Source organism: Dromaius novaehollandiae, chromosome Z (genome assembly GCF_036370855.1).
Source record: "Dromaius novaehollandiae isolate bDroNov1 chromosome Z, bDroNov1.hap1, whole genome shotgun sequence".
NCBI lineage: Eukaryota > Metazoa > Chordata > Aves > Casuariiformes > Dromaiidae > Dromaius > Dromaius novaehollandiae.
In genome coordinates, this window is record NC_088132.1 from 7,118,643 (window position 1) to 7,133,303 (window position 14,661).

The 14,661-nt window shown below is 41.3% G+C and overlaps 1 protein-coding gene across 4 annotated transcripts in view; it reads left to right on the forward strand.

Annotated features, from left to right (window-relative positions):
• Positions 1-3,513: 3,513 nt before the first annotated feature.
• LOC112983408 (histone-arginine methyltransferase CARM1-like) overlaps positions 3,514-14,661 on the forward strand; it is a 78,479-nt gene continuing 67,331 nt past the window's right edge. For all 4 annotated transcript variants that reach the window (XM_064502069.1, XM_064502068.1, XM_064502070.1 and 1 more), the window contains exon 1: positions 3,514-3,778. In XM_064502069.1, the coding sequence (XP_064358139.1) occupies positions 3,607-3,778 (172 nt within the window). In that variant the 5' untranslated portion in view covers positions 3,514-3,606. The remainder of the gene's footprint in view (positions 3,779-14,661) is intronic.

The following is a 14,661-nucleotide window of genomic DNA, read 5'->3' on the forward strand; positions in this document are numbered from 1 at the left end:
GTTTAGTTCAGCATCCCAAAGCACAATACAGATCCTGAAGCATGAAGTATGGCAGAAATGCACTAGAAATTCATGAATACTGGGTACTATAAGACACTAGAATAAGAAGGGTTACAAATGAACCTGGTTCTATTACTTCTACAAGGTGATTTTCTGCACAATGTTAATAATATCAACTAAATAAGATACACACTATATCAAATGATTTTAAGTGTATTTAACTTGCCTTATCTACGACTTTCGCTATTATTATGTAAAATGTCATACAGACTACAGCTGTGCAATTTACATCAGTTGTTTTGTTGCATATCAAGGTTTGTGCCAAAAGCCATCTGAAATGTAAAGTCTGTTATTGTTCCACAAAGGCATTTGACTTGACTAAGGCAGGCAAGAAACCTTGATCCATTTTTGGCACTGTTAACAGTATGGCAGAAACAGTTGCTATGCTGAGGTGATGCTGCTGTTCCTGATATCATTCCAAATTTTGCTAAATCCAATTGTATGCATTCTTCCATAATGGCTGGATTACCCACACCAGTATGGCTTTTCTGTTCACAAAACAAAACCAAACCTCCTTGATTACAGTGTGGTGCTGTTGAGAGTTTCTTCCAAGCAATTTTGTAAACAGAACTGTTTTACAAAGAACGAAAATCCTGCCACAACATCTATCATCTATGCTGAATAATATACCACAGTTTAAGCTTTCTTATCCTTTTCCTATTAAAAATAATTTAATTAATATAAAGTTTCTGAAAATATGAATGGACTAAAGAAAGTATGTGGTGAAGTAGTGAATCCATTATAGGCAAAGCTTACTGTGATGTCTGGAACAGGAGGAGTTTTTCACATCTAACACCAGATTCTGTATGTTCAAACCTACTGCGCAGGATCATAACTGTAGTTGCTCTTTAGAATAAAAGTCGTCCAACTGGAAAAGACTGTGAAATATAGACCTAGTTCTGTGCTGCAGAACTTGTCATACTCTCAGGTGATTTTTTAATGAAGAGCAGTATAGCTGTAGCTGGCAAATGGGCAGGGAATGGCTGTGGAATGAATGCTAGTTGATCTGTTCAAGGCTTGGAAGTCAAAGGAGAGGGTTGATAATAACCATATTGAATAGAATATATTGTAAATATATGTAATATATTATAAACTTTAAATTTTGGTCAATTTTCTAGGTATAAAATACATGCTTTAGCAATAAATATTCAAAAAGTTAGCATTTATACTGTTAGTGAAGAATTAGTTCATAGCATTAATTTCATACCTACTGATAATACTGTTTTGGTTGATAGCCAATGAAACACAAAACTGGAGTGAAGATTGTTTTCTTATTACTTATAGAAATCGATTTTGAAACAAACATGTTGCATTCTATACGCTAAAGCATTATTTCAGTGAAACAGCTTGAATAGTAGTTCCAGCTAAATTTTGCTGGAATTCATCATATGAACGATATAATGGTACACGGTCTGAGCCATGATCCATGAAGTTAGCACATCAGATTCTAGAATAATCCCAGAGTTTAAAGAGACTGATGGATATCTGTATAGGAAAATGATCAGAAATTACAAAGGCAGAACATTATTAAAATGGAATGTCAGTTGAAAGCTTTTTGCTGCTGATTTGAGATTTATGCAAAAGGCAAAGAGGAACTGTCAGAATTCCCTCTCTTGTATAGTCTGACACACACTAGCTGTCATCACTGAAACTCTAAGGAATACTGTTTCTTCAGATGTGTTGTCCTCTTGAAGGACTTGGTCACTAAAACTGCTTTATACCTTCAGAAGACATCCTTGCCCTGCACATCTTTGACAAGGGACTGTAAAGCAAAAATTACCTCAGATCTCTCCCCTGCAAATGGAAAAAGAGGTACACATACTTGGTTCAGGCAGCAACCTTGCTCCATCACACTCACTGCTGCAGCCAAGAGCTGCTCTTACTGGAGCCACAATTGTACAGGTGTTTGCAGGGTCTTCTTACAGGTGGAGCATGATGCTAAAGAGGAAACAAGGCTGCAAGTTGAAATTGAAGTGAAAAAGCAGCAAAAACTATTGTCTTAAGTGGACAGGCCTTCTCTGTGGGACACTGTCCCCTTATGGAGGTGAGAGATAGTAATGCTGTTGAGGACCAAGCGGTCAGTGGCACAACCCCCCTGAGGTGAGGTAGTCATCCAGTGACGATCCGTCTATGGAAAAGATACTCTTTGGTCTCCTTGTACACATTTAAACAATTTATCCCTCCAACTGTCCTTGCCACTGTCTTTTTCTGATGGTTACTTGTGTGCCATCAGCTCAGTGTCCTTCAGGCTCTCACATCTAGAGGCAGAAGCTATCTGCATAACATTTTCCTGCTTATCTGTTGGACTGCTACAACTCCTATTCTGGCTCCTGTGTCATATTTCAGTTACCTACAGATATTTTCTCCAGAGATGAATAAATGCAATCTTGCCTTACTTGTATTTATTCAAAATGTCACTGCACAGATCAATTTGATGGTGTAGAAGTCACCAATATTTAGCCTAGGGGTTAGTTCAACGGGTGTAGTGTAGAGGGTGCTGGCCTTGGGCAAAAGCCATCCAGCTGACGGCCCAAAGCATCGGCGTGCCTTGTGCAGCAATCTACGCACAAATTGTTGCTTGATTGCATATGCAAACTGTCTTACTCCTGCTTCGTACAGGGATACGTAGCATCAGTTTTTTTCACAGAATAATGTAGAGGGGATAGCTTACCTTCCTTCCGAGGAGAAGGCAGAGAGCGGTGCTACTGTGGTGGCAGAACTGCCTTGCCCCTATAGACAAAGGTGTCCAGAGCATCAGTGCAAATAAAGCTCAGCAGTGAGCGTGCCTGTACTCTGGTGGCTTACGGGGCCCAGAGCAATGACTCTGTGAGTAGCTGGGAAAGAATCTCATTTTGTACGATAATCCTTTTAATGCAGTCATGATAGCTGCACTCTCCTGCTTTCCAGCCAGCTAGATGCAAGACAGACCAGTTCACTGTTTAATTGCAGAGAAGGGTATGGACATGCATGTTGCAGTAATGTCCGGGAACTCAAGAGCTGAGGCCCATTTTGACTTCACACAGCATTTTCAATCCCTGATCGCTTTCAAATATTCATTAATTAAACCTGACGGTGCCTCTCTGACATAGAGGCAAGCAAACCAAACTAACCTGGTAGAGGGGCTTTTTGTTACCAGGAGGTTAAAAAAAGGCGGGGGAGGACGACGACGACAAGGGAGACGTTTCCCAGCAAAGCAGCGGCACCCGCCGCTGGCCGATCCGGCGGCACTCACGCCCTGACAAGCGAGGCGGAGACGCGGGGGGAGCCAAGGCAGAATGCCGAACCGCGGTGCGGGGGAGCGCAGCCCCTGCGGCCGGCGGCGGCGGCCGGGAGGCGTCGCTGCCGGCCGCGGGCGGCGGCGGGGGCGGGCCGGGGGCTGCGCCGCCCCTGCCGCGCCGGGAGGCGTCTCCGCGCCGGCGGCGGCGCCCCGCACCGGGGCTGGTCGCCGCGCGGCCGCCGCTGGCTGGGGGAGGCGGCAGAGGCAGCAGCGCCGCCGGCCGCCTCAGCGCGGCTCGCTGCCGGCGCGGGGCGGGGGCGGCGGGGATCATGGCCGCCGCGGCGCCGCGCACGCAGCCGCCGCTGCGCTACAGCGTGAAGCTGCTGCTGGTCAGCGAGGAGCAGCTCCCGGCGGGGCTGCAGCCGGCCGGCCCGGGGCAGAGAGCGCTGCAGCTGGAGGTGCAGCCGGGCGAGGAGGACGCGGACGTGACGGTGACAGACGGTTAAGTACCGCGCCGCTGCCGGCTGCGCCTCGGCCTCCGAGGGAGGGGAGCGGGCGGCCGCGGCGCCCGCAGCGCCCTCGCGCCCGGCGCTGCCCGCGGGCGGGCGTGGCGCGCGGGCCGGTAACGGCCGGCGGTGGCTCTGGCGGCGTGAGGCGGCGCGGCGGGACGCGGCGCTCTGTCCCGCCGGCTCCTCGCGGTCGGGGGGGCGCGTCAGGTGTCTGAGGCGGGAGGCGCCGCGCTCGGGGGGACCCGCCGGCCGGCCCGCCGCGTACGGCAGCGCATGCAGCCCCGCAGGGCACGGCGGTGCGCGCGGCCCTGTCCCCGTTCCCCTGCTGCCGCGGGCTTGTGGCCGGCAGAGACGCAGCCCTTTGATAGCGCCGATCTGCCCTGTCCGGGGAAAGTATAAACCAGAGCGGCAGGGTCATGTTTTTCCTTGTGTTTCGAGCGCTGTTGAGTTTTTAGCCTCCACCAGGCACCGCCCAGGAGGTCTCTGCCACCTCACCTGACGCGCAAGGTCTCCATTTCTTCCCAGCGAGTCAGACGGAGGAGACCAAGCAGCAGAGCTGGAAAAAAGGGTCGAGGGTGTACGGACCGCTCCGTAGCTGTGTCCGCAGAGCTGCCTCCCATCTTCCTTTCCTGCCCCGCTGCCGGGGGTCGCCGTGCTCCCTGGGCCGCAGGCACAGCCAGCGCGGCCGCCGGCCTGCGCTCGCCCGCCCGCAGCGCGCTCGGGCCCTGATCCCTGTGGAGGTGCTGCTGTTCCGAGATGCGCGAGGCTCACAGCGCAGAGGTGAAGCCTGCGTGCCCACGCTTTACTGACTTTGCCCAAAGCAGTTATTCTCTCAGATGCGGGTCTGTATCGGCTGTCGTGCTGCAGATAAACTCCGCTTGATTCTGCGCAGAGAGAGGACGGAGGAAAAACCGAAATTGCTGTAACTGTAGCAAGTAATTAGGCATGCCGTCAGTGTGGGGGAATGGGTGACTATTAGCACCGCTCCTAAGCAGATGTAGGCACCCAGCTGCTGTTGTGACTTTGGTTTCTCAAAAGTGGTCTGAGTAACTTCTGAAAGGATTGCTGGAGGAGAGGGATTACAATCATGTATGGTTTTAGGTCAGCAATGTAAACAAATCCATTCTTACTTGAGTAGGAGTGATCAACAGAAAAATCACCATGGCACACTGTTGTTGGTAAGACATAGATTATATAAGCAATAAAAAATTGGCATATTTTGAAGTGTTGGCTTTCTTTTCCCCTCTGTACTCATACTGAAGTGTTGAAAAATACTTTCTCTTCAAACTTCCTAGATGAACAAGTCTCCCAAAGTTATGTGCTGGCTCTGTTTGGGAAATAAAACAGTTCAGTAGTGGTGATTTTCTAAACTCATGTTGTGGGAGGATTGTTGTTTCTTTTCTGATGATAAAGAAACAGCTCTTGTTTGGCCTTCCATCTACTTTCTTTACTGATAAGGAAATACTTCTCAGAAGAGATTTTAGTAGAGAATGAAGTGTGTACTTTTTCATGTATATTTTAAAGTGATAAAATATCCCCCGATCAAACTGCCTTTAACTTGCAGATCACTTAAAAATTATCCAGATTATAGATAAATTCTTTAACTGTCAGTCTATGGCTAAATTGGCCATCAAGAGGTTTTATGCTTCACCTATCGCTGCTGTATTTAGTCCTGTACTATTAATGTCTGCAATGTAGTAATAGTACTTGAATTCAGAGCTAAATATGAACACAGACTCTGCTGTCTATGACTAGTAATCATCATGAGTTTAAAGGTAACGTGGCTGGATTCTGTCGTTGTTGATAAACTGCCAGGTTTTTGCTCTCCTTACTGGCAGTGCCAGTGAGAAGTCCATCATGTGCTTACTCTTTGGGCCGGATCAAGGAATGTCATCATTTATCCTTAATGTTTCCTGTTCATGTAGATGCACGCTGCGATGATATAGTGCCTGAAGTCTAGGGAAACCAATCCAAGGACTTATTCACCAGAGAGGAGTGGCATTTCTCCAGAGCTGGAACAACTAACTGATCATGGGCCTAAGAGATGCAGAAACTCACAAATAGGTGCAGGATGTTCAAGAAGGGAAAATGAATGAAGGTTCATGCTTTAGCAAGAGACACATCTGTTTCAGCTGCGGGACAGGAGAAAGAAAGAGATTTCACAATACACTATAATTATATGTAGAATGGGGAAAAACATGAGACTTTGCAGAATACAGGTGCCGAGGGAGCAAGTGAGTACACTTCTGAATGCTGTGTAATGGGACCAATACTGAGCTGGAGCTACAGCTGTTTGGGAGAAGTAGCCATCAGGGCAGTGGTTCCTGGTGAGCTGTGAACCCAGGGAGAGCTGGAAACTGCTGCCTCTTGTGGAGCAAGAGTGGTGTTGGTAAGATGGATGATCTCGAGGTCCTGCTGACTTTGCATGACTGTTCTTAACCTCTGATTTGGGAATGAAAATGCAGTCTGCAGAACCACTCTAGAAAGGTTGCCAACCACTCTTGAGAGGAATTTGATCTTAGTTCAAAATACTTTTGGGGTGTTGAACAGAAGCAGGAGAATTGCTGATAGCTGTGACATTATGCATTGCTTTTGGAGGATGGGATATTAAAAATATAATTTATACCTGTCTTATGGAATGATGATAATAGAAATGCAGAAATCCTGGTAGGAACATTTAGAACTCCTGGGTCGAAAGCAGGAAATGGGTGTTCAAAAAGTTTTCCAATGAGACTTAAGAGGAAAGCCAGGGCTGCAACCTACTTGGACCTAGGGAAGCTTAGGAGCAGATGGCCCAGTGTAATGCAGGATGCAAGAAGGATGCAAACATAGCAGTCGGGTGGCTTTTCCAGGACTGTGATACCTTTTGGATTCCCTTTCATGTGGTAATGTTTGGTATGTAAACAAGCAGTGATCTTAAACTGAGGCTTGCAAAGTTCTGACTGAGGGCTTTAAACCAAAATTTGTAATGAGTCTGGAGACTTTTCCTAGCAACAGCACCTCTACTCTAATTTCATCTTATTCTTGTGTAGCTGTTTGAATGACCATTAGCGACTGTTTCTCTGAAGTATGTTTTCCCCAGTTCCTTTGACAGCTCGGTAGGCAATTACAGTAAGTGTCCTTACATACACTGTTAGAAACATGGTGTAAACTCCTTGGAAGTTTGTACTGATTTTGGACCCTACTGTTGATTTATTGGTGTCCTTTTTCTGTCCTGTAAAAATACCAGTGATACAAACACAGACAGGATTTAGGCTTTCAAAGAAGAAAACACCTCCTGCTCAGAACTATTGAAGCTTAGACTAGGAATGGGTAGCTAATAGTTGCAGCATCCATGTATTTCTGCACTGAAGTGCAGGCTTTGTAGACATGCGTATTATACCAGCTGTTCACTCACTAGTTTGTTTTTCCCGAGGTTACTAAAAATAATCAAATCTCCGATACCTTTTTAGGACAGGGTTCATTGCTATTCCTGATAATTTGTGTTGAAGGAAGGAGAAGGAGAACCAGAGAAGCTGTGACTTCTTTTTTTTCTGATTCAAAGCTTACTTAAGAAAAATTAAACATCAGCCTAGTAGTAATTTTCTGTCTATATTCAGCATAAATACAGAGTGATACTTAAGTGGTGCCTACTTATGCAGACAGCTTTGGGGTTGAACACCTGTATAGGAGCTGAGTGAAACCAGGTTTGGAAGATTTGGAAATCTGTAATAAATTTGTGTTTTGTTCTTTATATGTGTTAGATGAGGTCAAAAAGAGAAATTTGAGTATTACATACACAAGAAAGGCTGTAGGGTAAATGCTATCCTTTAGACTTGCTATAGTTTCTTTATGTGCAAGAGCTAATCTTTTTTTAATACTTTTTAATTGTTGCTGATCAGAAAGGATGAGCTTGTATGAGTAGTCATGAATTTTGGAAGAATCAATACAATCATGTAAGTGACCATCCCAATGAAAGTCTATTGGATTTTACCACACTTTGCATAGGTATTTAATTTTTTTTAAAGATCTTTAATCATATCTTCCTAAAGAGTTGCTTATTTGCTCTACTGAGTTCCAACTTTTGAACTCTAGGAGGAATGACATTCAATTTTGGATCGAGTTATTAATATTATATTCTTTGTTTAAAGTTGTCACTTACTCTTCAGGAGGTAATCCTGTGCCTCAGATGAAGCAGAACATCAGATGAGCTGGTCACATCTCAGATGCAGGCAAGCCAGATGGGCAGTAGGGAGTATTCACTGTCTCACAGGATACTGTAGCTGCAGAGAAGCTCTGCTCCTTTTTGCCTTATTAAGTACTGGTATTAGAATCCATGTCTTTAGCTGGAGTACAATTACAAGGGGGAAATAATGTAACATTGTTAGACTCGAGGAAAATACATTCTATTTGTGCTCCAAAATAAGGATGCTAATTAAAACTTCATAGCTTGGAAAATTCATCACTGCAAGCTAGTCCAGTTCTACCAACTCAGTGGTAACAGAACAGTCATGGTAGTGAGTTTCAAACACCATTGGGCTGGATTGGATATGAGCCATTAACCACAAGACATAAACTTCATATCCTTTTATTTGGCCCCTGCTTGGTTCCCCACATGCAGTACCTTGTAGTTGGATATATTGCGTAATTTTTTTTTCCTATCCCATACTGAGACCATTTTTTAATCTTAAAACATTGGGAGACGAAGAAAATAAAATAATTCAGTTATGAGTTGAAATTCAGAAGTATCAGGTTTAAATATCTTGGAAAATTTATTAATAGCGTGAACTGTGAACACTTATTTATGTTCTAATGCTATTCATTCATGCATATCACACAGATAGTTATAGTATCAACATCCCCAGTGTGATGGTAGAGGGCAATCACTGCAAATATTTCTAAGCAGCTGAACTGGTGTGGTTTGCCATTTCCTTTTTTCTTTTTTCTTGCCTTTTCCTTTTTATGAAAATCTTCCTTTTCCTAGTGGAGAGAAAAAAAGTTGCTTCAGAAAGTTTAGGCAGACCACATGGATAACATTTTATAGGTATAATACCTATAAAAGGTATACCTATAGGTATACCTATAAAAAGGTATACCTTTCTTGTTTGATTAGCGTTACTTTTTTGTGTCTATTGAATATATATGTACACATGTATATATGTGTATGTATATATAAGAAGTGATTAATGTATAGAGAGATACATAAATGAATGAATCAAGAAATTCAAAACCTCTACTCGCATGAGAGTTCATAGGTTGCATCCATAATTAGCCCGAACGAGACTAGACTGGGTCCTGGATTGCTTGGGGATTTTTATTTTTTGCTACAGCTTTGTTGTATTCTATTTAACTGTCTGTATGTTTATATATTATACCAGCACATTGCTTGTGACTGTCATGTAACAAATGTGGTGCTCTGGCTGGGGATGCAAGTATGATATAGCTAATCCTTTTTTTCTTTAAAAAGAGATAATATCACTTCTTGGCCCATTGACCATGTGATAAAGATAAGTGTTTTAAAAACCGTGAGGTGCTTGGAAACTCTAGTAACAGGAATGTAAGCATTAGAGGTTAGTTAAAAGTAAATAGCCTGGCACATCATTACTTATGCAGGGAGGACACTGCAATTGCCTGGGCATATCTAAATCATCCCTTCCCAGTGTTTGTCATCTGAACCAGTTTCTTCTCATCTGCAAATTAACTTGCAATTTACGGTGTAGTTTGATGACCCTCGTGCTATTACTGATTATACAGCTTTCTAGGAAAAAGGTCAGACTTGGACTGGCTTGCAAGATTTTGAAGGCGTATCTTGAACAAGTGTGTAAGATGTTCTGCCCTTTTTGAACATAAACCTCTGAATAAGGTTTTTGAGGAAACAGGGTTAAAATCCTCAAGCCTAAATATATGCTGGTAACTTGAAACAGTTGGAAATATCTTTTCACAATAGTAAGTTAATAATCCTGAATGAACTGGAGGAAATTTAATATCTCACTGAATAAAGGTGCTTCTGTATTTTGTTACTTTGCAGCTCAATCTCAATTTAGCAAATTAAATTATGACTTTGAACATCCAATACTCATGTCAAGAAGAGATAATATGGAGTTAGGTACCATGAAGAACTATGCATATTTTCCATGACAATGCATTTTTCTTACTTTTTTTTTTTCTTTTCTTATACTGTAGGTAGACAGCATACCTCAGTGAAAATACCTGGCCAGTCTTGTGTGTGTCTGCTTTTAAATTGTTGTGCGGTATTACCTACATATTTCAATAAAAACTGGTTCTTTCCTAAAGAATTCACAGCCTAACTAGAGAATACAGATGAATGACAGAAGAAAGAAAAATGTGGTATCCTTGTTTTGTATTTCACCAAGCTAAGGAATAACGAAACTGGACTTTTTTTTTCCTTTTTTTTCCTTTTAATGTTAGGAGTCAGTTAGTGTCACAGTAAATGTTTAGAATGAGTTTAGCATATTTTTTACTTAAAGGAGGAGAAATTACTACTTTTGAAATAGGTTTACTTTTCTGTTTTTGGGGGGGAGAGAGAAGGGAGGTTATTTGGGATTTTAAGAGCGTAGGTTTATTTCACTGAATAACCTAAATTACGTGCATAGAAAATGAATGAATAGGTAGATGCCAAAGTGGCCTGATTCACAGCCTGCTGATACTAGTGAGAAGATTCTCACTGTCTTGAGGGAAGCTTGGATTAACTCCTGCCCTGTCTGTTTTTTCCAGCTGAAGCCATTTAAAGGGATCCATGTATTGCACAGGCAACAAAACGGCAATTGAAAATTTGGATCCGAGACATGTTTTCTTAGTTGTTGTGCTCAGCGGTAGAGTGTACTCAGCAATACATTCTGTTGACCTGCACTTTTGTCTCTTGTACATCAAAAGCCTCTGCTGTTTTGTGTACTACTGATGAGTGAAGTAATTTTGTAATACACATATGGATTTTTGTAGTAGCGGTGCTATAACCCTGATCTCTCAGGGCACCAACATATGTTTGTGTTAGCATAAGAGTCCTATTACTGGTTGTGGTGGTTTTATAGTAATATTTTCCTGTTCTTTCTTGAATTTTCTATATATGAATTTTCTTTTATTGACTCTCTGAGTAAAACTGAAGCTATGTACAAATGTATTTAGATCCTGAGGTAGATAAATCTAAAAGTAAGTTATTTTCCCCCTCTTTCAAACTTTCAGTAATTTTGCATGTTATCTATAAATTCATTGAAGTGTCTGCATCTGCAAGCACGCTTGAAAACTGCTGGTATCCTTTTATGTTTATTTATATAATCAGTAGAGTCACTTAGTCATAAATCCTGACCCTGCAAAAATGCATGCTAGTAATTTTGTCTCTATGATTTATTGACATTGACTTCAGTTGGCAGTACACATGGGAGTAACATGGGTGGCATTACTTCTGCATGTGTTTGTAGGATCAGGTTCTTTGTACTCAGAAAACAAATCGCAACTGTTTAATAATAGACATCTGGAAAGCAAACCATCCACACTGAGATCATGATGTGCTGATCACATTAGTGCCAGTTGCTTGTACGCCAGGTTCTTCTGGCAGCTAAGGAGTGTGTACTAGAGAGAGGTTTTCTGTTCATTTCACACTGTCATGGGTGTGGAATGTTCCAAATGTGAAACAGAATTTCAATGTGAACCCTAAAAGGGTTTCTAAAACTCTAGCAGAAATGCTTTATTGACATCTTAGTTTTTCTAAATACAGGTATGGTTATTTGATTTCCAAATAAGCAGGATATAAAATGTGCATGAGGTACTGTTGGTATGTAGAGAGAGTAATAATAGGTTCAAAAATATGTAGGGGAAATTTCAAAGGAGAAGTTCCAACTTTTTGGCTGGATTTAGTATCAAATCTAGGATTTTTGAATCTTTAGTTGCTATGTTTTGCATATAGTACTTTGGCACCCTAAAGTACCCTTCTGTGAAACAATTAAAATATTCCTGAAGTTGGAAAAGCACTTCAAATATATCAGGTATCATTACAGAATGATATGTAATACATTCAGATATTTCTGCTGTTTTGGAAGAAGCAGGAAGGAATGACTGAAAATTATAGACTACCTGTCTAACTATAGGATACAGAGGTAAGGCAACACAGCCTATTGATGTCCTGAAGGTTTGTTTGGGTCTTTCTCACTTCCCTATTCCCTCTTACCACTGATTAAAAAGATAAGATATATCTGTCTCTGTTGATGAAATTCAACAAAACCTATGTATTGGGCCCAGCAGGTTCTTACATCTTGGGCAGTGACTGCAATTTTCTAATTTTCCTGATTTTAGGAAAACAGAGATAGGTCAGTCGTAAAAAGAAGACTAGTCTCTTCAGGTAGTCACAGATAAGAGGTTACTAATTTACTGCTCTCCTTTTCTTTCTCATTATTAAAGGATGAAGGTTTTAGGAAAAAAATCTGTTTTTTAAAAATATTTGATACATTGTATTGGCTAATAATAAATAGTAGGCTTTAGATTGTACATTTTAGTTTAGTCCTCAGTGTAACATGGAAGAAGCTGGTATGTCAAAGTGATAAAAATCATTTGCTGCTGGCATTTATTGCTATGCTGCATTCATTAATACTTTCAAAAATATTGCTGCTGAGATTATTGTGCTTTTCAGTCATTTTTATTATAATTTAAATGTAAATGGTCAAAAGCCATGTATCGTAACTTTTTCCTGATATTTTTATGGCAGGTTATTCTTCTTAAGTTTTATCTATGTATATGTATAGCTGGAAGGTGCTAAGTTGCTCAAAAATGTATGGACATAAAATTGCCAAAACCAAGACAAAAGTGAGTATTTGATAGATATTAGAAAAGAAAAGTGGTTGCAAAAGTGAGGAAACAAATCTGTCTCCTCTTTCCTGCAAATCTGGTAACTTTATACTATTCCCTTCCTCTCTAAGATGCTTTTGTATAAAGGAGATGTACCAATTCATTAAATGTCAAGCTGGGTAGACACCAGTAGTGTGAAATCAGTTTACTACTAGCAGAATGAGGCATTATGAAATGATATTCTTGATTTTTCTCTTGATTTTCCTCTAAGTCCATAAAGAGTGCATAAAGATAGCTTTTACACTGCCATATATCCTATTATCTATCCTACTTGAAAACCCAGTGCCATGTTGCTGCAGTGTCTCCAAGCCACAGTGACTTGTCAAAATAGTTTCTGATTAATATTTTTTAAATTTGAAGTTAATGTAACCAGGCCAGTTTATAGCAGAAAATAAACTCACTAGCAAGATTACAGACAGAGGTAGTTATTTGGGTAAAGTGGCTTGAATATCAGAAAAATATGAGAACTGTTGATTCTAAATACCAGCCTGTCTACTTGTCTCTAGCTTTTTGTTTAATGAACTGAGTTGTGCTTTTAAAAGTTGGGTGTGTCATTTACATTAGTAATGAGAATAGATAACTTGTTCAGTGTCAGTTGTTGTTGCAACATGATACTTAGTCTTCCTGAGGCTCACAGAATAAATAGCAGTACTCATAAAATCAGCGCAAGTTGTTCAGCGCCACAGTATTGTTTCACAGCTTGCAGTCAGTGACTCTTGATCTGCTTGTGATTACATGTTTTATCGGTTAAGCTGCATGGCTGGAGATAAAAGCAGAGCTCTGTTTTCAGGTCGACAGACCAGCGCTCTGACAGGTGCATGGTAAAAGCCAGCTGTGCCTTCAAAGGTCAGGTTATATATTAACCTCGAGTGTGTTGGCTGTAGATAACCTCCAGACTTGAGTCAGTATCTTTGGAAGATGAGGTGTTTCGCTGTGCAGGTATACCACCTTGGGTTAACTTAGTGAGGGATCTTTGCATTGTGCTCTGTTGTGTGGCATAAATACTCCCTGTTGCGTTTGGTGTATTAAAAGGTGACACAGGTGAACAGGCTCATTTAGAGCCCACTATGGTGCTTCATTTCTGTCATTTTTTGTGTCAGTTGCAAAAAGTGATGGTGAAGACACTGTGGAAGAATGTGATCTGTGTGAAAATCAGTTTCTGTCAATAGTCATCTGCATGTTGTAGGTGCAGACCTATTTTTGGAATGGGATACAAGTATAGGGAACAAAGAAAATGGAAGCAAAAAGCTTACAGGAGTAGATAACCTGCCTTAGAATATCTGTGCCTTCAGAGTAATCATTGAATTAATATATATATATATACATCTTCCTCCTTTCAATCCACAAACACAAAGAAAATATTAAAATATTTTGGCGTGAGGGTCAGGACAAGCAGAAGGCAGAGAGAAATAACAACAAATGCTAAATCTTACATTCCCTGGAAGAGTCCTGTCACTTAGGGAGAGTAACTGTGAGATGAAGGTCTTTTCAGTTGATTAGATGTTTTAGCTAAATAACTTAGTTTCAACAAGTGTGTTCCTGGAAAGTATTTTAAACCATTCTGAGATAACAAATCTCAATATCTTATCTAACACCTTAATCAGAGAAAGAGCGGTCCAAAACCAAATATTCATTGCTCAGTTATGTAGTAGGAATCTATGTGCAGATACAGCTATGTGCAAGATAGATCTATTTCCCAAGTAAACAACCACTGTCTAGACTTATTTCCAACAGGAGGATAAGGGGTTTTCATTTCAAATATCATTGAGCACTGCGCTGTGAAAGTGAAATTATGCAGAACTTCTTGCTTTGGATTCTTTTTATCTTGTTTTGCCTCCTTGCCTGTCACTTTCCCAGGCTTTATCATGTTTCTACTCAGACGGTCATTTGCAGGGTTTGCTGACAAGGAACGCTTCACCAGGATCTCTTTTAAAAGGAGCAATGGAGGAAGGCTGGTACTTCTGACTTTTTTTTATTAGTAATTTGCTGCATAAGGAAAAGATTTTAAAGAAATTAATCATTTGTTGTATTCTTCTGCAT